Raw genomic sequence first — 27,286 nt, 5'->3', positions numbered from 1 at the left:
TCTTGCAGTTCAAGTGTAAAGGACATGAATTTTTAGTTTTCTTTGATCTGAGTATATTTATTTTGCCTTTATTTTAAAGGACATTTTAGCTGTATATAGATAGACTTCTGGATTGATTTATTTTTTTCTTTAAGCCCTTGATATCAGCTTTCCACTGTCTTCTGGTTTCTATGGTTTCTGATGAGAAGTCATTGATTCTGACACATATGCCATTTTCTCCTGTTGCTTTTAAGAGATGTTTTTTATCTTGGGATTTCAACAATTTGACATTAACTTGTGCTTTGTTCTTAGCATCTTTATGTTTTCTCTGCTTTGTGTTGATTTAGAATCTCAAATTTGTGAATTTCCCTGTTTCATAAATTTGTAAAATTTTACCCACTGTATTTTTAAAATTTTTCTGTCAAATTCTCTTTCCCCTTCTTCTATTCCCGTTATACCTATATTTGAGCATTTGACATCATTTAACAGGTTCCTGCATCACTACTCATTTTTAAATATTTATATTGTTTATTATAACTATTATAATTAGTAATTTTTATTTATCTATATTAAAATGAACTTACTTTTCTCTATGTTAATTGAGCTAAGTCCTGTCAATTATTTGCTTCCAAAAATTGTATTTTTAACTTCTATAATTTCCATTTTAAATTGATTTTATCTTTTCTGAAGTTTTCCATTTCTCTACTGAAATATTTATTGGTCGAAAAAATGTTGTCTTTTAGTTCATTGGGGATAATTTTAAGTATTGTCTTAAAATTTCTATGTGTTATTTCCATCACCTAATTTATTTTCTGGTCAGACTTGCTTTTTCATTTTTTGATTCTTCATATGTTGGATAATTTTATTATATCTAGGGTTAAGGATATTAAGTTTTAAAGATTCTGGACTCTGTTATTTTTCTTCAGTAAGCATTATTTCTTTGTTTCAGCTGTTTTTTGTTTTGTTTTTGTTTTTGTTTCTGGCTGTGCTAGAACTGTAAACTATGTTTCTTAGATGGCAGCTCTGGTTTCAGTGCATTTTTGGGGTCTGTTTGAGACTAAACTTGAGAACAAATTTTGTTTACAGTTATATGTATATGTACCATTATTATGTTCAGCCTTTATATAGATCCAAGTTTTCTTTTGGTGTATTTTGATTCTGCTTGATTGTTAATCTGAAAGATCTGTTTCCCTTTCACTTTTTAAGGTATTTTTGCTGGGAATATAATTCTACATTAATAGTTTTTTCTGTTTGTTTCAAAGTTTCAGTACTTTTAAGTTGTCATTCATCTGTCCTCTGGATTGAGTAACTTTAGGTGAGAAGTCTGTAATTTTTGCTTCTTTTCTTCCATTCATAAATGTGTCCTTTTTCCCTCTGACTGCTTTTAATTTTTTTTTTTCCTTTTTATGTCTGTGCCTAAGGCATATGGAAGTTCCTGGGCTAGAGGTTGAATCAGAGCTGCAGATGTAGGCCTCAGCCACAGCCACAGCCACAGCAACAGTAGATCTGAGTCACATCTGCCACTTATGCTACAGCTTGCAGCAATGCCAGATCCTTAACCCACTGAGCAAGGCCAGGGATAGAACCTCCATCCTTACATTGGCTTCTTAACCCACTGAGACACAGTGGGAACTCCCACCTTTAATTTTTAATCCTTATCACTGGTTTCTAGTGATTTGATTGTGGTATGCCTTGTTGTTTATTCTACTTGCAGTTTGTTGAGCTTCTTGGATATATAGGTTTGTAGTTTTAACCAATTCTAGAAAATAATTGGCCATTTTTACTTGAAATATTTTTACCTACCTTTTCTTCTAGAACTTATATTATGTCCATATATCACTTCCTGAATTTTTCTACAGATCATTGAATTTCAGTCTTTTTTTCCCTCTGTGATTTAATTTGTACTGAGATCTTTCTCTGTGTAATTTTAATTTCTATTGCTGTGTCTTAAGTCACTAATATTTTCTTTGGTGTCTTATCTGCTAATAATCTCAGATGTACTGTTTTTCATTTCAGATTTACAATTTATCATCTGTAGAAATTATATTTTGTTTTTTTTATAAATTCAATTTATTACATTAATGTTTTTTTCTCTTCATCTAATATTTATAATAGAGGTCTTCAAGTGTTATCTAATTCCATCATCTCTGATATTCTAGTTATGGATCTCGTTTTCCTGGTTCTTCATATATCAGGTGTTAATTGGATATATAATTTGTGAGCTTTACATTGTTGAGTGATAGTTTTTGTCATCTTCTTTAAGGTGTATGAGACTTTGTTAAGTTACTTACCAAACAGATTGATCTTTTAGAGGCCTGTTTTAAAGAATTTTTAGGTAAGGTATAAAGTTGCTTTTACTCCGTCCATAGTTTAGTCCCACTACTTATGTGCGCTACATCTGTTTATCCACCAAAGGCTGAGTGTTCAATAAGAAACCTTGTCAGCTATTATGAACCTGAAATTTTTCCCAGACATCTTGTAAGCTTCAGATTTTAGTTTTCTGGTCATTCCATTTCTAGCCTTGTGGAGTTGTACATCATGATATGTATGGCTCACACTTAACAACAGACCCAAGTGAGCCCTGTAGCGATTTATGGAACCCTTTCTTCATTAAACACCCTCCTCTCTATTATTCTGTCCTGAAAATTCTGGCAACCTCAGCCTTCAAGAACTCTGCTGTTTGGGAGTTCCTGCTGTGGTACGGTGGGTTAAGAATCCACTACAGTGGCTCAGGTCACTGCGGAGGTGTGAGTTCGATCCCAGCCTGGTATCAGTGTAAGTCAAATCTCAGAAACTTCCATATGCTGTTGGTAAGGCCATTAAAAAAAAGAACTCTGCTGTTTGTCCCACAATTTCTTAAGACTACTGTGCTCTGCTTGGTACCCCTCTCCTTTTTTTTTTTTTTTTTCTTTTTAGGACCACACCTGTGACATATGGAGGTTCCTAGGCTAAGGGTCAAATTGGAGCTGCAGCTGCCAGCCTACGCCACAGCCACAGCAATGCAGTATCCAAGCCACATCTTCCTACGCAGCTTGCAGAAACACTAGTTCCTTAATCCACTGAGCAAGGCCAGGGATGGAACCCGCATCCTCATGGATACTAGTCAGATTCTTAACCCGCTGAACCACAAGGTGAATTCTGGCATCTCTCTTCCTGTAACATGGTATGTTAGATGCCTATGGTCAAAAGATTAGATTTGCATATATTGTATATAGTGGGAGGGTAAATCCAGACCTCATTACTCCATAAAAGCAAGGAGTACAAATAGACTATTAAAAACAGAAATCTTTGTAAAATACATAATTTGGGATTTTCACATGCTTAAGAGTCATTAAAAATCAAAAGACAAGTCCCCGAGAGGGGGCCAGGGGATGCCTGGGTGGGGGCTGGGCACCGAGACCTCACCTCCGAAGGTTAGTCCCCGAGAGGGAGCCGGGGGACGCCTGGGTGGGGGCTGGGCACCGAGACCTCACCTCCGAAGGTTAGTCCCTGAGAAAGGGCCGGGGGATGCCGCCTGGGTGGGGGCTGGGCACCGAGACCTCAGCTCCAGAGGTTAGTCCCCGGACTGGGGGGGCAGGGCAGAGCAGAAACTGCTTGGGAGGTCTAGAAACCATTTGACGGGGCAGAGACTGCCTGGGAGACTAGAAAACAAAGCTGTCGCAGAGGAAGGGAATAATACTCTAGGAGCGGGGAAGTGGAAAGCCGCATCAGAGGGAACCTGGGAGAAGAGCCTGGTCTGCGCCCGTGCTGGGGAGGGGAGAGAAGAAGGGGTGGGTCCCCATAGAATACCCCCCACGCCACAGCAAGCTTACAGGCCCGCTAGCTAGCTGAAAGCTGTGCTTCCCAGTGCATCTCCTCCCCCCACCACCAACACCCCTACGCTCTCACCGGACCTGGGGCTGCCTGCCATCCAGGTGGGCTGGCCTCAAAAATTGCCTGAAGCCTACAACCGCAGGGGCTGTCCCTGCACAGGCCTCCTTGCCCTTTGGAGGGGCTACACTTTCGCAGAGCAGCACCAAACACCACCAGCCCCCGAGAAAAGGCCTGCAGCCCAGAAAAGTTAGAACAAGCTTAGCCAGGCTGTGAATAGATTGGCCTAATTCTCGGACGGTTTTTCTGAGTTGGGTTGCCCCGGGGAGGAGCCTCTTAGGTTTCCAAGGCCCTGCTACCCACACAAGCCCCCAGGGGATGCTCTAGTGGATCAGCTGCATAGGACTGCCAGCTCCAGGCAGGACTCCCTGCAGCCCAGAAAAGTTGCAACAAGCCTGGCCGAGTCGGGAAAAGATCTCAGACGGTTTTTCTGAGTCGGGCTGCCCTGGGGAGGAGCCTCTTGGGTCTCCAACGGCCCTGCTACCCGCCCAAGCCCCCAGGGGGTGCCCCACTCCCGTGAAATAACTGCTCAGCACCACCAGCCCCCTGGAAGAGCCCCTGCAGCCCAGAAAAGCTGCAACAAGCTCAGCCAGACTGTGAAAAGATCCGCCTACATTCTCAGGCTGTCCTTCTGAGTTGGGCTGCCCTAGGGAAGAGCCTCTTAGGTTCTCAGTGACCCAGATAGATGCTCCAGCCCCCAGGGGGTGCTGCACTCCTGAGGAGCAGCTGCCCAATACCGCCAACCCCCTGCAAGAACCCTGCAGCCTAAAAACACCAGAGCAAGCTCTGCATGACCAAGTGAAATCTGCTACCATCATGGTGTGGACCTCCCAGTCCTGTCTGCCCTCAGGAAGTCCTCCTTTGTTTCAAAGAAACACTGTTAGCCCCATCAACACTCCAGAAAAGCCACACTGCCTCAAAAAAGATTGACCAACAACGCCAGCCCTCAGGAAATATTCCACGGCAGTGACAAGGCAAACACTGCCCGATAACGGAGAGTACAACTCCCTCAGGAGAAAGAAAACAACAAGCAAGATGAAGAAGCTGAGAAACCACCCCCAGTCAAACCAACAGGAGAACTCACCTAAAACAGTCAACAATGAAACAGATCTCTGCAGTCTGACAGACCTGGAGTTCAAAAGAGAAATAGTGAAAATACTGAAGGAATTAAGAGAAGATATGAACAGTAATGCAGATACCCTCAGAAAGGAACTAGAAAATATAAGGAGGAGCCAAGAAAAACTAGAACATTCATTTGCAGAGATGCAAACTGAACTAGGGGCAGTAAAAACCAGAATGAATAATGCAGAAGAACGAATCAGTGATATGGAAGATAGAATAATGGAAATCACTCAATCCGGTCAACAGACAGAAAACCGAATCAAAAAACTGGAAAGCAATATAAGAGACCTATGGGATAATATAAAGCGGGCCAATCTACACATAATAGGAATTCCAGAAGGAGTAGAAAAAATAAGGGGATGGAAAATATATTTGAAGAAATTATCGCTGGAAACTTCCCAAATCTAAAGGATACTGGATTCAAGATACAAGAAGCACAGAGGGCCCCAAACAAACTGAACCCAAACAGACCCACACCAAGACACATCATAATAAAAATGGCAAAAGTTAGTGATAAAGAGAGGATCCTAAAGGCAGCAAGAGAAAAACAGAATGTTACCTACAAGGGAACCCCCATAAGAATATCAGCTGATTTCTCTACAGAAACACTACAGGCCAGGAGGGAATGGCAAGAGATATTTAAAGTGCTCAAAGGAAAAAATATGCAACCTAGAATACTCTATCCAGCAAGAATATCATTTAAAATAGAAGGGGAAATAAAAATGTTTCCCAACAAACAAAAACTTAAAGAATACAGCAACACAAACCCAGGTTAAAGGAAATATTGAGAGGGCTTCTCTAAACCAAAAAGAAAGTAAAAAAAAAAAAAAAAGAAGAAGAAGAAGAGGAAGAACTAGGACTGAGGAAACCACAATCAGAGAGCAGTCACTCAAATAAGCCAGCATACAGATTTAATCATGAACATGCTTCAAACAAAATAAAATTAAAAAGAAAAAAATAAAAAAGAGTCATCAAAACCATAAAATGTGGGCAAGGGATGTTAGGAAGTAAATAACCCTTTTTGTTTGTTTGTATGTTTCATTCTTAATTTTAATATAATAATGAAGTGTTTGAACTTACAGGACCATCAGGCTAAAACACACAATTATGGGAAGGGGTTGGCATACTTAAAAAACAGGGCAACCACAAGCCAAAACCAAATATTGCATTTGCAAAAAAATGAAAAAAAAATACACTCAAGCAGATAATAACAGGAGGCCATCCAAAAAAAAAAAAAAAAAAAAAGAAAGGAAGAATGGAGAACCATAGAATCGACTGGAACACAAGGTTCAAATGGCAATAAATAATCATCTATCAATTATCACCTTAAATGTCAATGGGCTGAATGCCCCAATCAAAAGACACAGAGTGGCTGAGTGGATAAAAAGGCAAAAACCTTCAATATGCTGCCTACAAGAAACTCACCTTAGGAAAAAAGATAGATATAGATTGAAAGTGAAAGGGTGGGGAAAAATATTTCATGCCAATAGGCATGACAGAAAAGCAGGAGTCGCAACGCTCATACATATCAGACAAAATAGACTTTAAAACAAAAGACATAAAGAAAGACAAAGAAGGACACTTTAATGATTAAGGGATCCATCCAAGGAGAAGATGTTACTATCGTCAACATATATGCCCCAAATACAGGAGCACCCAGATACATACAACAAATATTAACAGACATAAAGGGAGATATTGATGAGAATACAATCATAGTAGGAGAACTTAATACCCCCCTCACATCAATGGACAGATCCTCTAGACAGAAAACCAATAAAGCAACAGAGATCCTAAAGGAAACAATAGAAAAGTTAGACTTAACTGATATCTTCAGGACACTACATCCAAAAAAATCAGAATACACATTCTTCCCAAATGCTCATGGAACATTCTCAAGAATCAACCACATGTTGGGACACAAAGCGAATCTCAATAAATTTAGGAGCATAGAAATTATCTCAAGTAGCTTCTCTGACCACAATGCCATGAAATTAGAAATCAACCATGGGAAAAGGAAAGAGAAAAAACCTACTACATGGAGACTAAACAACATGCTACTAAAAAACCAATGGGTCAATGAGGAAATCAAGAAGGAAATTAAAAACTACCTTGAAACAAATGATAATGAAGGCACAACCTCTCAAAATCTATGGGATGCTGTGAAAGCAGTGCTCAGAGGGAAATTTATAGCAATACAGGCCTTTCTCACAAAAGAAGAAAGATTCCAAATTGACAACTTAACCCTCCACCTAAAGGAATTAGAAAAAGAACAAAAAAGGCCTAAAGTCTGCAGAAGTAAGGAAATTATAAAGATCAAAGAAGAAATCAATAAAATAGAGATTCAAAAAACAATAGAGAAAATTAATAAAACCAAGAGCTGGTTCTTTGAAAAGGTGAACAAAATTGACAAACCCCTGGCCAGACTCACTAAAAAGAGGAGAGAAAGAACCCAAATCACCAAAATTATAAATGAAAAATGAGAAATCACAACGGATACAGCAGAAATACAAAAAACCATAAGAGAATACTATGAACAACTATATGGCAACAAGTTTGTCAATCTGGAAGAAATGGACAATTTTCTAGAATCTTACAGCCTGCCAAAACTGAATCAAGTAGAAACAGACCAAATGAACAGACCGATCACTAGAAATGAAATTGAAGAGGTCATAAAATCATTCCCTACAAATAAAAGTCCAGGGCCAGATGGCTTCACAGGTGAATTTTATCAAACATATAAAGAGGAATTGGTGCCCATCCTCCTTAAACTCTTTCAAAAGGTTGAAGAAGAAGGAATACTCCCAAAGACATTCTATGAGGCCACCATCACCCTCATTCCAAAACCAGACAGAGATACCACCAAAAAAGACAACTATCGCCCAATATCATTGATGAATATAGATGCAAAAATTCTCAACAAAATCTTAGCCAACCGAATCCAACAACATACCAAAAAAATTATACACCATGACCAGGTTGGGTTCATCCCAGGTTCACAAGGATGGTTCAACATATGCAAATCAATCAGCATCATACACCACATTAACAAAAAAAAAGTCAAAAATCATATGATCATCTCAATAGACGCAGAAAAAGCATTTGACAAAGTCCAACATCCATTCATGATCAAGACCCTCGCCAAAGTGGGTATAGAGGGAACATTCCTGAATATAATCAAAGCCATTTATGATAAACCCACAGCAAATATAATCCTCAATGGGGAAAAACTGAAAGCCTTCTCACTCAAATCTGGAACAAGACAGGGATGCCCACTCTCACCACTGCTCTTCAACATAGTTTTGGAAGTCCTAGCCACAGCAATTAGACAAACAAAAGAAATAAAATGCATCCATATAGGAAGAGAAGAGATCAAACTGTCACTGTATGCAGATGACATGATACTATACCTAGAAAACCCTAAGGACTCAACCGCAAAACACCTTGAACTGATTAATAAATTCAGCAAAGTAGCAGGCTATAAGATTAACATTCAGAAGTCAGCTGCATTTCTGTATACCAGCAATGAAACATTAGAAAAGGAATACAAAAATACGATTCCTTTTAAAATTGCACCTCACAAAATCAAATACCTCAGAATACACCTGACCAAGGAGGTAAAGGACCTATATGCCGAGAACTATAAAACTTTAATCAAAGAAATCAAAGAAGATGTAAAGAAATGGAAAGATAGTCCATGTTCCTGGATTGGGAAAATCAATATTGTAAAAGTGGCCATACTACCCAAAGCAATCTACAGATTCAATGCAATCCCTATCAAATTACCCATGACATTTTTCACAGAACTAGAACAAACAATCCAAACATTTATATGGAACCACAAAAGACCCAGAATTGCCAAAGCAATCCTGAGAAACAAAAACCAAGAAGGGGGCATAACTTTCCCAGACTTCAAGAAATATTACAAAGCCACAGTCATCAAAACAGTGTGGTACTGGTATCAAAACAGACAGACAGACCAATGGAACAGAATAGAGAATCTGGAAATAAACCCTGACACCTAGGGTCAGTTAATCTTTGACAAGGGAGGCAAGAACATAAAATGGGAAAAAGAAAGTCTATTCAGCAAGCATTGCTGGGAAACCTGGACAGCTGCATGCAAAGCAATGAAACTAGAACACACCCTCACGCCATGCACAAACATAAACTCCAAATGGCTGAAAGACTTAAATATACGACAGGACACCACAAACTCCTAGAAGAAAACATAGGCAAAACACTCTCTGACATCAACATCATGAATATTTTCTCAGGTCAGTCTCCCAAAGCAATAGAAATTAGAGCAAAAATAAACCCATGGGACCTCATCAAACTGAAAAGCTTTTGCACAGCAAAGGAAACCCAAAAGAAAACAAAAAGACAACTTTCAGAATGGGAGAAAACAGTTTCAAATGATGCAACCAACAAGGGCTTAATCTCTAGAATATATAAGCTACTTATACAACTCAACAGCAAAAAAACCAATCAATCAATGGAAAAATGGGCAAAAGACCTGAATAGACATTTCTCCAAAGAAGATATACAGATGGCCAACACACACATGAAAAAATGCTCAACATCGCTGATTATAAGAGAAATGCAAATCAAAACTACCATGAGATACCACCTCACACCAGTCAGAATGGCCATCATTAAGAAATCCACAAATAACAAGTGCTGGAGGGGCTGTGGAGAAAAGGGAACCCTCCTGCACTGCTGGTGGGAATGTAAACTGGTACAGCCACTATGGAGAACAGTTTGGAGATACCTTAGAAATCTATACATAGAACTTCCATATGACCCCGCAATCCCACTCTTGGGCATCTATCCGGACAAAACTCTACTTAAAAGAGACACATGCACCCGCATGTTCATTGCAGCACTATTCACAATAGCCAGGACATGGAAACAACCCAAATGTCCATCGACAGATGACTGGATCCGGAAGAGGTGGTATATATACACAATGGAATACTACTCAGCCATAAAAAACAATGACATAATGCCACTTGCAGCAACATGGATGGAACTAGAGACTCTCATCCTGAGTGAAATGAGCCAGAAAGACAAAGACAAATACCACATGATATCACTTATAACTGGAATCTAATATCCAGCACAAATGAACATCTCAGAAAAGAAAATCATGGACTTGGAGAAGAGACTTGTGGTTGCCTGATGGGAAGGGGAGGGAGTGGGAGGGATCGGGAGCTTGGGCTTATCAGACACAACTTAGAATAGATTTACAAGGAGATCCTGCTGAATAGCATTGAGAACTATGTCTAGATACTCATGTTGCAACAGAAGAAAATGTGGGGGAAAAACTGTAATGGTAATGTATACATGTAAGCATAACCTGACCCCCTTGCTGTACAGTGGGAAAAAAAAAATTAAAACGTTCTGCCTCAAAAAAAAAAAAAAGAAAGAAAGAAAGAATAGATTTACAAGGAGATCCTGCTGAGTTAGCATTGAGAACTATGTCTAGATACTCATGTTGCAACAGAACAAAGGGTGGGGGAAAAAATGTAATTGTAATGTACACATGTAAGGATAACCTGACCCCCTTGCTGTACATTGGGAAAATAAAATAAAATAAAATAAAATAAATCAAAAGACAGTTCAGACATAAATGGAAAATTGTGATAAATACAGTTCTAAGTACTATATTTTCTTTAATTTTCATAAGCACTAATGATACTATTAGATAATGACTTCTGAGCAATACTATCATTAGAAGACAAAAAAGGCAAAAGATAAATTCAGGTGTAATTATTTCTTCTTCTTGAGCTTTAAATAAGGCAAAAAAGTGTTTTTTGTAACCTCCTTGCTAAGTCTTAGGTACAATCATTTCTATCCACACTGACAAGAGTATTAAAATATTAAACAGACTCGTACCACTTACTAGTAAATAGTTTGTAACAATTTTGTGATTTTTCTTTTCTTTTATCTTCTATACTACTCTAGTCATTCAGTCCACTGTCCAAGGTCACCATATAAATTTAGTTTTTAATAGCTTGAACACTTTCAATCAAATATTGGATTTCTTCTTGCGGTGTGGTGGGTTAAGAATCTGACTACAGTGACTTGAGTTGCTGCAGAAGCATGGGTTCAATCCACAACCCCACACAGTGGGTTAAAGGATCCAGCATTGCTGTAGCTGTGATGTAGGTTGCAGCTGTGGCTTGGATTCAGACCCTGGCCTGGGAACTATCATATGCTTATGGTTATGGATGTGGCCATTAAAAAAAAAAACAAAACAAAACTCAAGATTAACCATTTAAAAATTTTGAGCTTTTCACTTACTAACCTTATGTTGGTGACTGAATTGATTATTTCATCAACTTACTTGGTTATATAAAGACAGGTGGTATTTGTTTACCAACTCCTGAATTTTCCTATATCTGTGTATTAAAATTTCTACATATGGCATAAGGAATATAGTCAATAATATTGTAATAACTTTGTATGGTGACAGATGATTATTAAACTTGTGGTGATCAATTCATAATGTATATAAATGTTTATGTTGTACACCTAAACAATGTATGTTAACTATACTTCAATATAAAAAATTCTATAAATCTTATTTGAGTAAAAATGTACAGAAGATCTCAGAACTCTCATACACTTATTGGAACTTAGATTCTTAAAGCAATTATGCAGGCTATTTTTCTGATTAGCTAGTAAGTTTAATAAGAATTATTTTGAGATTAGCTACACATTCATATTCACTGTATCCTATATAAACCAGCAGGTGGCAAACTTGAGATTTTTTTTTATACTATTGCTCCTATTGAAGAAGTGCAAGTATTGAACCATGTATCTATCAGAGGATCTCATGAATAGCTTTTTTGGTGCACCATGGCATAATAAAAATTAAATCCTCTCATTATAGAGCTACTCATATTTGGACAGCAGTGTAATTTATTTTTCTCTTGATTTATTGTTTTATATTAATTCTTTCTCTAATAAATAAATTTGAGAGGTAGAGGATTCTAATTTGAACCCACTATTTTTGCTATGATTTCCATGGTTAAGAGTAAAATTCAGCGGTCCTACATTAACCTGGGGGTGGAGATATTTTCATCATTTAAAAGGACCTGCAAATTACACTTTGTCCTAGACAAAGTAATGTAAGATTCTTTTGCAAGTTTTAACAACACTGATTTTCATGTTTTTAAATACAAAACTAATTTTTTTTTGTGGGGATGATTGTTTTATTTTATTCCTATAAATGCTTCTCTTTTAGCATGACTCATTGACTGTCATTTATAAGTGAGGATAGATTTAATTTTTATATATACATTTGATTTTCACAAACTGAAAATTGATAATATTTGGGCATATGATTCAGCTTTTGAGTATTTAAAAAAAACATGTTTCTAACCATTACATTCAAAGGTGAAAGTTCAATCATAATACATGGTTTACTCATTTCTTTCTCACTGTGAAATTTATTCATTGTTAAGAATACCTCTGTGTTCTCTAAAAATTAATTTCCCTTCCTATATATACTCTTTTATATGGGTGTATCAACTAATCTATTTTAACAATTACTATAGCTTTCTCTTTTCAATGGGGAAGAATTTTTTTTAAAAAGACAAACAAAAAGTTAGGCAACATAGATACTTCATTATTGCTACACATAAATTGGATCATTTAAATGACTTTTGCAAGGTTTAAATAAAATAAAACACTCTTCATTAAAGCCAAAAACTATTTGAAGGATTCTGATGATTGGCTGTTTCATGGACTGAGTTTTCAAAAAGTGGAAAGTAAATTCACTAATTACTGAAAATAAATATTTAAGTTCTCCAAATAACACCATAAGTGAAGACTCTTTAAGACTTATTAAGACTCTAATAATTTATAGTTTTATTTTCCTTGATTTTTTATTTTTAAGGGAAGAAGTCTCAATTTTTTTAAATACGTAATATAAATAGATCATCAGAAAAGTGAATTATACTATATAATTGAATTTTAACTATGAAACAAGTCTTGAATCAAATTTAAGAAAACTGAAATTGACACTTAGATAGAGATTGTATATCACTTAACTTTAGTTTCTCGTCACTCGGGTTCTTCTTAAAAAAGAGAAAATGTTTCTAATGGGAGATAACTGCACTGGTCTAGTCTGCATACATTCAGAGGTAAATCCTCTGCTCTTTCACAATGTGTCCTAACCCAATCCGCCTTTCTTCTGTTTTCCTTCACCTCCAAATTCCCCAGAAGCCAGTTTTTTTTGGAAAGATGTCCCACCAACACTTTCACATACCCCTACTCCCTGGATCTTCCTGATGGGAAGTGGGGGTATATGAAGGTGTTGGGAACACCTTGGGATGTTTCATGAAGTAAAATCAGGGACATGAAAATGGGGTTCATACTGTGTGATTCCCAGACTTATAGAGTCCCATGTCATCAGAATACAGTAAAAAATCACCTGAGCCATGGCTGGCCCTTGCCCTAATGATTCTGATAAGGGCAGACTGTCATAAACAGCTTTGCAATGAGCCAGATTTTTGTTTTAATAACAATGCCCTTTACAATGTATTACTTAAATGTACAGAGCTCCTAAATTTGAGTGAAAACACACCTCCCAGGTGTGTGGTCTGCTGACGCTAGGCAAAACATGTAGGTAAGCTGCTGGCTGAGGAGGAACCTTGGCTACTTCCCCATAGGAGGCAAGCCCCAGCCAGTTGTGTATTCCCCACCATCAGATACTGAATGTGATAGGTCATGACAGTGGGGAGTGAACAGCTCCTTAAATCAGGCTTGAGTGTAGCTCTTCTAGAGAGAGTTCTTCTGTGATGGTCCTTCGGAATCCTAGTGAATTTAAGAGTCTGTCCTTTCTCCATCCCCCCTGCTCTCTGTCTTTCTTTACCCACGGTACCCCCACCCTACCCCCTTGTAGACGCAGAAGAAAGTTTTTACCCAGGATGAGCCCCATGTTGATGTAGGCATCACCTCCCCTCCCATCTGGGCAGGAGCCCAGAAAGGAGCAAAGGAGGGGGGGGGGGATGTGAAGGTAGGATCGCTTAGATCTCTGTTTTAAGGATTCTGAGGTCGGGCCACTCAAGGGCCAGCCAAGAGTATTGGTTCTGGACACAAGCAGATCAAGCTTTTACCTCCTCCGTCAACCTCTTAATACTCAATGAGGTCACTGCAATGAGAAAGAATCAGATCAAGAGAGAGGGGGAGGAAGAGGACGACGACGAGGGAGAAGAAACCCAGACGGAAAAAGGCCATCAGACAAGGTCGCTTTTTTTGGCGACACAGCATTTGCGAGGAGCGTGGTGCTGAATATCATCCGCCCGCTCAGCGTGGGGACCAACGGACTCGTAGAAGCACTTTGCGTTACCACGAAAACAAAGGAAAGAAGACGAGGGAGAAGAGGGGAGAGAAGCTGTGAGCAGTTCCGCTTTGGATCTCAGGGAAGCCAAGCTCATATACTTGGCAAGGAAAGGAAGGGGAGCCTGAAAGGTCTGGGAAGCTAAGGAGGGAGCGGCGTTTCCCTGCGGAGACTTGGAACGCGGCAGAACTCTGGACAGCGCCTCCGAGCCGGGCTCCGAGCTCCGATGGCTCCTCCAGGTTTCCGGCTCCTTATTTGAAAGCCGTTCTACCGGTGTAATTTCCTCTCCTGGATTCCAAACACCGAACCGGGAAAATCCTTCTACGAATCCTGTCTGAACGTGCCAGGGGGTGGAGTGACTCTTTGCCTCTAGCCCGGTCAGGGAAGAGGATCTCGGTTCTGGAAATCCAGTCCTTGTGGATAATGCTTCGCTGGTGAAGAAAGAAAAGTTTTGGGGTCTGGTAGGGGGCAAAAGGGGTAAGGAGGATAGTGGAAGAAAGAAGGTGGATGGTTGGTTTCCCTCTCTGATCTGAAAGGAATGATGACCGAGGAAGGATGTGCACCAGCGGCCAGATTATTGGGAGCCTCTTGGTGCTCTCTGTGCTGGAGATAGGGCTGGGGGTGTCCAGCGTGGCCGTGGGGGCGGTCAGCTTCAGCCTGGCCCTCCGAGAGCACAAACCGCAGCTTGGAGACTCGTCCCCGGTATGGAGCGGGGTGTGTGTACGTTGAGCCATTTCACTCTCTTTACCTGTTTACGGTGATGGTCAGTGTGCGAGTGTTAGTCACTCCCTCCCTGAGGAAGAAAATTATAAATCTCCTCTGGCTTGCATGTAGGTTCATGTTGGCAGGCTATGCCTCTTTACGTTGTCTTTTACTTATTAGTATTTGGTGGGTTTTTTTTTTTTTTTCCTTACGTTGTCTTAATACCGAATTAAATGGCTTTGTTTAAGTTGGGGGGCGGGGGGATTTCCACTGGCTGAAATCTGCAAAAGGCTGCCCAGTGGTGCTGATTAGGAGGCTGACACCTGTCAAGGACAGGCTCGCTTAGCCTCGTTTCTTTAACAAGGATAGTCAAAATGAAAATGTTACCTCATTTTCTCATGCCCGTTAAACGCAAGAATAGAGTTATGCATTTATTTCTGGGTAATATAGTGACTAAGGTACACTAAAGGCAACACCAATATGATAAGAAGAGAAATGTGTTGTGTGAAAGGAGCATTTTATCCCAGAAAACACTGCTCTTAATTTTCCCTTGATAGCACCTTAAAACTCTTTTGTAAGTTCTAGTGAATAAGTTAACAAATAGTGTGATGTGTAACAACATTCGAACTGAAGAATAACTCAGCTTAAAGAGTAACTAATGCTCAAAGAAAATGTCATAATATTCTCTAGGTCAAAGGGCAGATCTAGGGAGCTTCTTGTTTATTTACTTCGAGTAAATCTCCAGGAAAGCTTTAGAGACCCATTCCTTCCACCAAGGATCAATAAAATACTACTAGCACTAATCCTAGTGTGAGCCTAATTGTGAAAATCAGCTTTTCTTCTTTAAGTCGTATAGCTGCTCTATCCATATTCTTCTGGGTCTCTAGCTTGATTCCACTTTGTAAGATAATTTAATAGGATGTTGTCTGTCCATGATAATCAGTGAGTGTAATTAACAATCCTGGCTTAGTTATTTGTGCTTTAGGTAACTTAAAAGAAAATTATTACTTATTAATTCAAGAATAATTCTGAAGTAATTTACTTTTGAGAGAAGTTCTAGCATTCTTAAAACTGGCATAATGGTGCTTTAGAAAATTAGTTTTAATATTTTAACTTTTCAAAGTGAGCTAATGGTTTTTAAATTGTAGAAATTACAAAAGAAAATTGGTATTCAATTCTAACAGTGAATTCTTCTAAGAATCCTTGTTCTGGATGCAATAATAATTTACCACCAACTTCCAAATAATTACCTTTTTCTTTATTATGTAATTTTATCAATGTGTAGTTTAAACGTAAATATGAAAGACTAAAAATCGAGTATTAAATCTAATTATTTTACATCATATGTAGAAGTGGTTAATTTCAGAGCTGTAGTTAGTAGTATTATTTAAGCAGAAATAGTTAGACTTTAAAACTTCTATAGATAGTTGTCAAAATGAAATGTAATGTCAACATTTGAAGGCAAGAAAATGTAATCTTTTGCTGCCTTATGAGAAAGAACCCTCAAATACTCTTCAAATCACTTCCCCTCTGAAATTCAAGAAAGTGAGTAAGATTATCTCTGAATAGTACTAAAGGATCCAGTTTATCTTCAAGAATAAAAAAGTGGTGACATTTGCTTGGCATCATGTAAGAAAAATAATTAATTGCTATTTTCCCTCCTTTTCCAGACTATTTATTATTATATAGATGAGTCTACATACGTGCATGTATAGAAAATGAAAATTTTGCAGCAGTTCAGTGAAAACCAAATAAAATAGTAAAATATACAGTCATATTATAAAGAATCGTTTCCATTTTTAACATTTTGTTTCTTTAGAGTAAACACAATTCTCCCAGGATTCTCAAATAATAGTTTCAAATTCTATTGTCTGATTCAGTAAAACAACACAAAACAAAACATGTAATTGACTGAATGGATTTGAAACTAGAGTGTCCAAAGAGTTGGTCATTTTCATAAACTGAACTTTAAAAATCAAATTTATGAAAAAATAATCACTCAAATTTGATCATTGTTTATGAAATTATAACCTTGCTAAATTGATTTTTAAATATTTTTTCAGAGGTCATTTGTGACACAGTCTGAATTATCTAAATTCTGGCAATGATAAATTCATATAACCAATATCTATAGAGGGCTTACCATATGCAAGGCATTTTGCTATTTAACACAAAGACTACTAAGATGAATCAGAGTGCCTAGCAGAGGAAACAAGATGAGTACATCGCAAACTTTATTGGTGGTGAGAAATTAGTTTGACTTCAGGGAGTTACAGGGGTAGATAAAAAGGAGAAAGGAAATATCAGTGGGAGAACTATTATTTTTCTCTTGCTCTTTATAGTTTATTGGAACTTGGAATTAATGTATCACAGTATGAAATCTGGAGTCTGCCTGGGTGCAAATCCCACATCAGCCCCTTACTGTCTAGATCACTAGCCAAAGTTTTCTCAGACTCCATAAAATAGGATCGTTAGAAGGCACATATGAAATACTGCTCCTAGTAAAATGCATAGTATGTAGTAACCACTGAATAAATGCAAACAACTAGTACTGAGTTCACAGACTAGTAGTGAAGGGCATGAGAAAGAGAGAGACTTTTAGGCAGCAAGGATGAAGACAAAAAACTGGGACAGGATGGGTTGTGTTTTAGGAAGAATAGACTCTTCTATTTTTCTGGGATTTAGGTGGGTGAAGTAGAGATAAGAATGGAAAAAATGGTTGGGACCAGACCATGGGAGCATATGTGCCAGTCTAAGGTGATAAATTTACTTTCTCATGGTTTTAATAATAATACCAATTCTGAATACCCAAGAAGACTCCAGAGAGATGAAGCAGAAAACTGTATTGAAAACTACTCATCTCTTTTGTATTTTATTAATTATTTTATAAACACTAGATGGGATTATATATTAACCTGTCAGGTCATAGTTTATAATCAGAGTGTGTTTTGATTAGTGTCATGAAGTTTTGTTCAATACGTAAGTATCATTAATACAAGATTTTTTAAATTGAACTTTAGAAACCAATGAAAATTAAAACTTTACTATGAAGGGATTACTTCTTATATATAGACCTTGACACCATAAATTTTTTATCTAGGTCAAAGGCACTAAAAATTCAGGAAATTATTTTGATTAATTGGACTTAAGTTATTATTGGCTATTTTGAATTATTACTGCTCTTTAAATAACAAAAATTATTGGACAAAATTTTTAAGTGGCTTAAAAACAAAACAGTTCCAAGAAAAAGGGATTAAAAGTCACAAAGTGGATACTTATACAGGCTATTTCCAGTCATTATTTCATAATCAGTCAAAAAGATATGCACAATTTGAAGGAAAAATTATTTAACTATAATTTCATAACAAAAGAAAGTTATAAATGCCTTATAGGTTTTGGGCTTCTTCTTGATTTTTTGGTATAGTTCTTATAGATACCTTAATAAAAGCATGAAAGAAGATATTACTACTAGATAACAATGAATGAACCATTGAATAAACTGCTTTGAAATAGACATAGGCATGCAAAATAAATCAATGTGTGAGATATATTGACGGAGTTAAATAGACAGGGCTATGTTTCTAAGCTCCTGTGGGATATCATTTTTCTCCAGTGCATCATCTATAATGGAAGTTGGATTGTATTTAGTGGTACATAGATTCAAGAGCCTTTCATTTTGTTGCTCTAAGTTGGCACTTGAAAATCTAAAGATTCAGATGGTGGCTTCCAGAAAAACATCTGATACTGAGTTGTATTTGACACATACCATGCTAAATTCCATCCATCTCTATCTGATAGTCATTCCGTAAATTAAATGTATTAAAAAAATTTCCTTAGCCTCCTGTACCACCCCACATGTAAATATAGTCTTTTGAAATATTCAGAATTTTTCTTATCAAAATCATATAAAGTTTGAGTGATTTTTATTGCTTATTTTTTCTGGAGCATACATGATTTGTAGACTATAACTTTTTCTGCTTAATAAATCTGATACTTTAGGTGAGTGAAATTTATAGCCTAATCAAGGCACATACTTAGTATGTGGACTCCTGAGTCACCATGGCAACGATTCGGCCAATTGTTAGATTGTGTTGAAATTCACCTACTATACATTCTGATCCATAGCAACACAAATGAAATGTTGTATATAAATGTTAGTTGCTCCAAAAGTAATTTCTAATATTTAAATCTTTTCTGTTACTTTAAGGAAAAACAAAGCAATAAAATGAAAGAAATCCTTCAAATTGTTACCTCAGATGTACAAAATTTAAAACTAGTGCGTCTCTGGCCAGATAATACATCATTTTTATCCAAAGTCAAAATATGTAACAAAAAGACTCATACGTTATCATGAGATGAAACACTGCTCCATCCTCAGGAAAAAAACTTACAAATCTATATTTACATCTGTATCTTAAAACTAATTATGCCAATAATGTATAAATAATTCTTGTTCAAAGGGTTAAAAAAGGAATCAAGGAGTTCTCGCTGCCGCACAGTGGGTTAAGAATCTGAGTACAGCTGCCTAGGTCGCTGTGGAAGTGTGGTTTCAATTCTTGGCCCATCACAGTGGGCCAAAGGATCCAGCATTGCTGCAGCTGTGGCATAGGTCACAGTTGTGGCTCAGATTCAATCCTGGCCTGGGAACTTCCATATGCCATAGGTGTGGCCATAAAAAATATTTAAAAAATACCAAACCTGAAGCTCTCTTTCCTACCACCTCATCAAAATTAGCTACCATTATAAATTTAGTGTGTAATCTCACAGATATTTCTGCATGCATAAATAGTATTCTTTGAACATGTAAACTAATTTTGATCAACTTTCTGGGAGTAATAAAGCTCCTTCATGGACTCTCTAGAGCTCAAGTAAATAATAGCTTCCTTATCTTGATTCACACTCTTACTCTCAAGTGCTACTTTTTACTTCCTGGACTCAAGGCAATTAAATAACTGGCAGCTAGCTAATTTAGACAACTAAGCTGTTGGGAAACATAGTTGTTATTCAAGAAATCATATTCTGTGTCAAGAGAGGCAAAAAAAAATGCCAATTTCTGGTGTGGATAGATGATGGTGTGATGGAAGAAAAAAGATGAGTTTGGCCATTATCTGATATTTTTTGTTTGTTTTAGTCTTTATTTCACCAAGTATCAGTGGCATATGTTGAAATTTCTACCCAAGACCCATGGCAAATTCTGCTTCAGGATTTTGGCCCTTATTCAAGGATATAACTGGTCTTGAACAATTTGCCATGGAAGTCTTGAGGAATAAGTGATAATAATGGTTTAATCACCTATTTGTTGACAATTTGCTTTATATAAAAATAATCTAGATAAAGTTAAATTCCTTCATTGGATATTTTTGCCTAACATGTTTAATTTGGCTCTCTGTTTTGATTAATTCTTAGCCAAATCATCCAATATGTGCTTCAACTATAGCTAAGAAATTAACTTTTCTGTATATTCACTTAGTCCTCAGATAATACTTAATTTAATTAGTAGATGGGGGGCATAACTCAGCCATCCAAACTGAAATGTTTGTCTTTAAAATTATACACACTTGGAGTTCCCGTCACTGCTCAGTGGTAAAGAACACAACTACTATCCATGAGGACACAGGTTCAATCCCTGGCCTCACTCAGTGGGTTGAGGATCTAGCATTGCCGTGAGCTGTGGTGTAGGTCACAGATGCAGCTCAGATCTGGCTTTGCTGTGGCTGTGGCATAGACTGGTAGCTGTAGCTCCAATTCTACCCCTAGCCTGAGAACTTCCATATTCCACAGATGTGGCCCTAAAAAGACCAAAAATAAACAAAAAAACACTGTACACACTCACCAAAAGGGAAAAACTCCACCAATTTTCTGTTCAAATGATATTGGATCATTCACTTAGTAAACAAGATTTTATCTAACTACCCGCCATACACACACACACACACACACACACACACACACACGTATATCAATATATAATTCTATTCATTAAAATGACATTTCCTTACCTAAATAACTAGGTCCAGAGTTGTTCAAGATATTTAATTTTATTATCCTAATAATTTAGTCAAATTACAAGATGGTTACTCTGCAGATGGGTGTTTGTTTCAACATTCTGTGACATGTTAAAATACATAGACAATAGCAGAATAATTAGATGATAGTTTATAAAGACTCTCACTGAGCATCTTTCTAGGAGAAAGAGGGAAAGGAAAGAACTTATGACTACTTTCCTTTGTAATGTATAAAGCTATGCAGTCCTCATGAATGTAGATCTAATCTATATATACTTTACTCATGTTAAATGGCAAATGGGATTCATACATCTCAATATAAGTGTGGCTCTGGATAATTTATGTTTCTTCACTAAGTCAAGGAGAGGAATAGCAGTACCTATCTCATGGGTTGCTGTGAAGTTGCTGTTAAGCTAAGACAATGCTTATAAAGCCATCAGTATCAAGCCTGTAACAGGGTGACTGCTCAGTGAGCCTTAGCTGCTCCTTTCTTCTCATCTCCTTTTCTGTTCCATGATGACCTGGGACCTATAGCCCACTAGTGGTGCTAGTGGCATATTTGTTCTCAACATTTCTCCAACATCCTTAATCAACTCTAGTTTGACTCATTTTTTTTTTCCCCACTGTACAGTTTTTCCCCCACCCTTTCTTCTGTTGCAACATGAGTATCTAGACATAGTTCTCAATGCTATTCAGCAGGATCTCCTTGGAAATCTATTCTAAGTTGTGTCTGATAAGCCCAAGCTCCCGATCCCTCCCACTCCCTCCCCTTCCCATCAGGCAACCACAAGTCTCTTCTCCAAGTCCATGATTTTCTTTTCTGAGGAGATGTTCATTTGTGCTGGATATTAGATTCCAGTTATAAGTGATATCATGTGGTATTTGTCTTTGTCTTTCTGGCTCATTTCACTCAGGATGAGAGTCTCTAGTTCCATCCATGTTGCTGCAAATGGCATTATGTCATCCTTTTTTATGGCTGAGTAGTATTCCATTGTGTATATATACACCACCTCTTCCTAATCCAATCATCTGTCGATGGACATTTGGGTTGTTTCCATGTCCTGGCTATTGTGAATAGTGCTGCAATGAACATGCGGGTGCATGTGTCTCTTTTAAGTAGAGCTTTGTCTGGATAGATGCCCAAGAGTGGGATTGCAGGGTCATATGGAAGTTCTAATGGAAAAATGGGCAAAAGACCTGAATAGACATTTCTCCAAAGAAGATATATAGATGGCCAACAAACACATGAAAAAATGCTCAACATCGCTGATTATAAGAGAAATGCAAATCAAAACTACCATGAGATACCACCTCACACCAGTCAGAATGGCCATCATTAATAAATCCACAAATAACAAGTGCTGGAGGGGCTGTGGAGAAAAGGGAACCCTCCTGCACTGCTGGTGGGAATGTAGATTGGTACAGCCACTATGGAGAACAGTTTGGAGATACCTTAGAAATCTATACATAGAACTTCCATTTTTTTTTAATTTTCATGTATGGTATGTATCTATTCAGATTTTTATGTAATCCAGGTATATACATTAACAACTATCAAAATGTACCAAAATAACTACATTAGAGAGGTCATATAAATATTCAGCTTAAAACTGAATGGGGAAACAGCTGTTACTGCTGTAAGACACCCCCTGTCTTTCTTTTGGATGTGGAGAGGGTGGCAGAATTCTATGATAAAAATATTTGATAATCAGATAAATTAGACAACTAAGTTAAGCAAGTCAAACAGGGAGATATGGTAACTACTATTTATGCCATGAAACAAAGTCCTCAAAAAACATACAAAACTATATAAAAATGAAAGTACAAATTAATTCTTCTAACAGAGATACTCAATATCTTAAAATTTGTATGGTTTTGCTTGAACTACCCAAGCAGTTTTTGAAGCAATGTTAAATTGCATGTTGCACTATTAATAGATTTATCAATGAGATGTCTGGATTTCAACAATGGCTTTCATAATGTTACTTAGTACCCATGATTTTTAACACTGGTATTATGACTCAGGAAGCTATTGAAAGTTCTATTAGTTCATGATCTATTATTAAATATTGGGAATAATAAGGCAAAAAAATATATTAGTGGTTAGTATATCACCATGGAGGACAGGATGCCTTAATCTATTTATCCCACAGAAATAATGCGTGATTTAGTAATATTTCACTCTAGTCCATATGCTTTCATATACATTTTATTTCTATTCTTAACAACTTCGTGAACAATGTAGTGTTTTATAAAATTTAATCAGGAAAAAAGAACTTATCTAGGGTCCACCATTATTTAATCAGCTGAGTTAGTATTTAAAGTCAAAGCAAACTGGCTCTGGCTTTAAACTCTGTACTTTTTCTATTCCTTGTAGGGAATATGGGGCATTTTCAGGAAAAAGTCTAGCACCCTGTTTAGGGGGGAAGTTCACAATGTTGTAACCTCTTTCAAGTGTCTCTTATTTCCACAATTGGCTGTCTTTCAGAAACTACCAGGCAGGTTAGAGGAACTGACCTCAATATTTGCTCCCACGTCTAAATCTGTGAGTCAGGCACGATGGCATAAAAGTCAGGTCCAGATCACTGTTTGATTCTATTTTCCAGAAAAGCCTGGTATAGTCAATTGGTCAATAGCACAATCCCCATGTTCTCAGCAGAGTGTGAGATACAAGATTAAATTGTTCCTACCCTTAAAGCCTAAGCTTTCACCTTGAAAAATAAAGCTAATTTAATAATCATTAAAGATTATGCAGACAAATCAGGAAGACACAAGATAACATATTTGTTTAATACATTCAAAATGAGAGGTATTAGTGAAGGATCAAGGATATTCTTCCTCACGGGACTTCCCCTTGTGGCTCAGTGGGTTTGATCCCTGGCCTTGCTCAGTGGGTTAAGGATCCAGCCTTGCTGTGAGCTGTGGTGTAGGATGCAGACATGGCTTGGATCCTGCATTGCTATAGCTGTGGCTGGGCTGGCAGCTACAGCTCTGACTGGACCCCTAGCCTGGGAACCTCCATATGCCTTACGTGCAGCCCTAAAAAGACCATTTCCTCATGGAGGGAGAACTTTATCCAGGCCTTGGAGATAGGATAGATTTCCAGTGGGCAGAGGAAAGAAATTGATTGTACTAAGCAAATTCATTAACATGTGTAAAGTCATGGAAGGGACAATAAAATGGAGCTTGTGGAAGATTGAGGAGACTGAACTTATTAGAGCAAAAATATATTCACGCAAAAGCTGGTAGGTGAATATCAACCTCATGTGAATAGGATGAGATCCGCTTCAAAACAATGGGAAGACTATTCTTTTGATTCCTAACTAAGCCTGGTGAGCTCTTCTTTGTAAAACTTGATGATCAGGAGGCCAAAGCAGATGGGACAGGCATTGCTACTCAATTCCAAGGCAAAACATCAACCCTGGGTTCCAAGATGTGAATTCAGGATCACAAGAAAGACTTGAGGGAAATCCTGAGATTGAGGAAGTGAAAATTTATCACTACAAATCTAACTCCAACTTCAAATGGCTTTCCTATTCCTGATGGTGGATTTATAAGATCCTAAGTTTCTTTCGTTCAATTATTATTACAGTTGCCTGACATATAAGAATTAGAGTGTGTTTATGTAATTGGAGGTATTGGCATGACACAAAGACATGAAAGTAGGTTTTGGAAGTATTAAGACTTGGGTTCAAATTCTAGCTCTAGCATTTTCTAGTTTAAGTTTGACTGAGTTAAAATATCTCACAGATCAGTCAGCTAACTCAGCTGTGAAATAGCAGTCCTACTACCTAGCTCAAGGAGTTTTCTAAAAATTAAATGTAGTACTTATATACTTGATAAATGTTAGGTATTCAGTAATTTGGCTGACCCACAACAATGACTGCATGCTTTTGCCATAGTTCTGGAAAATCCATTTTATATATGTGCTATTATAATATTATAAACAGTTTATTTTTATACATTTCTGAAGGGGATCTTATTGTATACTGTTGATTAAGTTGACCTTGGACTCCAGACTTGGTAACATTTAGGTCATATGTCTTCTCTTAGAAAATATGTACTTGTCATAACCAATTTTGGGCATTAATAGTGGTGATTTAGTGTGCTTCTCCCAGGGTCCCAGGAACATTCTACTGAGTATTGGAGTAAAGAGGTATCATTTTTGTTTGTTCTGCTAAATACAGATATGCTCTTGATTTTCTCATTATTTTTGCCAGGGTTGTTGGCATTTTTAGTTCATTCTCTTCTTGTTTTCTGTCAGTTAATTTCCTACATGGAATACTCTGGGGCATTAAAATAATAATGATAATGATGATGACATAAATAATAACAGCAGTGGCAGCTTATGTTTATAATATACTACATTGCCTAAGAATTCCACCTCATTTCATTACATCACTTATCAGATGAGTTTCTTCACTTAAGGGATGAGAACCTAAAGGATTCAGGATTTAGTGGTATAAGATCAGAAAGTGAAACTGGTTACAGAAGTAGAATAGAAACCTAAATCACCTGAAGAAAGAATATACATGGGTGCTTTTTTGTGCATGCATATTCCCATACAAGTGCTTATACACATGTGTGGTGGAGAGGGAGAAGAAGCAGTTCTTAGGAAGAAGTCGATAATTGTCACATATGCAATATAAGCTGCGTTTAAACTACTAGCTCCCTGTGTAAGGGGGAAGTTCACAATGTTGTAACCTTCTACCAACTGTCTCTTATTTCCATAATTGGCTGGCTTTCAGAAACTACCAAGCATGTTAGAGGACCATTCATTTGTGATGCTGACAATTCTTGGGAAGAGCATAACTTCTACTCTCTAGTCCCTGGAGTCTCTGGATATTTTCAACACTGAGAGGACAGGCTGCAAATCGTAGACTCCAAAGCTGACATGTACCCAAGGAAGTATCTTTTATCTTCTTTCCTCTTCATCAAATCCACTTCTACATTTTAAACTCTGTTACAGCTTCCACATGTATCAAGTTGTGAGCTTGATATTCAAATGTTGCCCGGGAGTTCCAACTGTGGTTCAGTGGGTTAAGAACCCATCTAGTACCCATGAAGATGTGGGTTCAATCCTTGGCCCCACTAAGTAGGTTAAAGATCCTGTGTTACCACAAGCTAAAGCATAGGTTACAAATGCAGCTTAGGCCTGCAGCTGCAGCTGATTTGACCCCAAGCGCAGGAACTTCCTAATGCTGAAGGTGCAGCTGTTAAAAAAAAAAAAAAGAAAAAAGAAATAAAAATGAATATTGCCCAGATATACTATAGCATCTAAGTTAATTTTATTTATATATGACATGAAGGACTATTAAATATAAAAAAGAAGCAAAAATCATGCAAATTGGGGTGGCCTTCATTAATGTAAAACTAAGTTATATAGAAATGCTTATTAAATTAGTATTATGGGAAGTTCTCTCTTGGCACAGCCACTTAAGGATGTGGCTTTGTCACTGAAGCAGCTCAGGTAGCTGCTGTTGCCCAGGTCCGATTTCTGGTCTGGGAACTTCCACATGCTATGGGTGTGGCCAAAAATATTATCATAAAACATATAATAAGAGCTCCTGAATAATGTATATAAAAATTTTAAGCTACTTTAATAAGTAGAATATTATTGAGAACATTATATTAATTGCATCTTCCTTTACTTCCCATCAGAACTAATCATTTCTTGTTCGAATTTTAAAATTTATTTATGTATTGTATTTGGCTAAAATGACAAAAATTTGGACTCAAGAGATAACTCTGTTTATTTTGTTCCTGCTGTCTATGTAAGTTTTATTTTGTTTTGTTTTTAATTACTAAGATAAATAATGACTATACCTAAGATTTACTTGGGCAATTGACACTTAAATACATTGAAAATCTAAAATTCCTCTGGCTAAAAATTCACAAGGTTAGTTAAAAATTTCCTTGCTACTTTTGGAGCAGAAATAGCTCTAACATCAAAAGACCATATATACTTAGCATACTCAAAATATTCAACAGATTATTTTTTAAAAAGAAAACCTATCAGAAAGCAAAATTGTAAGAGAACACAATGCATAATGCATTAAGTACAAGAAAGATTGTGTTACATGAACACTGAGTGGAGATGTGAAAGAATGAATGGCATTCTGAGAATTAAGGCTAATTTCTTTTTGAAGAAAGAAAGAAAGAATCCAACACTGAAAGATTTGGGTCCCAGGCCAGTGGGAAGTTTCTGAGATTTTTGGACTTGGCTTCTTTAGGAAGAGTTGGGCTTGCCAGTCAGCTA

General features: G+C 37.3%; 1 protein-coding gene across 10 annotated transcripts in view; it reads left to right on the top strand.

The window, feature by feature from the left end:
* TMEM196 (transmembrane protein 196) overlaps positions 1 to 27,286 on the top strand; it is a 303,486-nt gene that overhangs the window by 230,376 nt on the left and 45,824 nt on the right. For 2 of the 10 annotated variants that reach the window (XM_021063416.2, XM_021063414.2), the window contains exon 1: positions 14,166 to 15,022. The exons of 1 other annotated variant lie outside the window; for it this stretch is intronic. In XM_021063416.2, coding sequence (XP_020919075.1) covers positions 14,876 to 15,022 — 147 coding nt within the window. In that variant the 5' untranslated portion in view covers positions 14,166 to 14,875. Of the gene's footprint in view, positions 1 to 14,165; positions 15,151 to 27,286 lie in introns of those variants that run through there. 7 more of the 10 variants (XM_084978449.1, XM_084978447.1, XM_021063415.2 and 4 more) reach the window with 4 other exon arrangements.

This window comes from Sus scrofa, chromosome 9 (genome assembly GCF_054392235.1).
Source record: "Sus scrofa isolate SSC_HxYL_T2T_F1_AM1 chromosome 9, Sscrofa_HxYL_maternal_Yorkshire_Landrace_v2.0, whole genome shotgun sequence".
NCBI classification, from domain to species: domain Eukaryota; kingdom Metazoa; phylum Chordata; class Mammalia; order Artiodactyla; family Suidae; genus Sus; species Sus scrofa.
The sequence above is the reverse complement of the archived record's forward strand: the minus strand, read 5'-3'. Positions and strand labels throughout refer to the sequence as shown.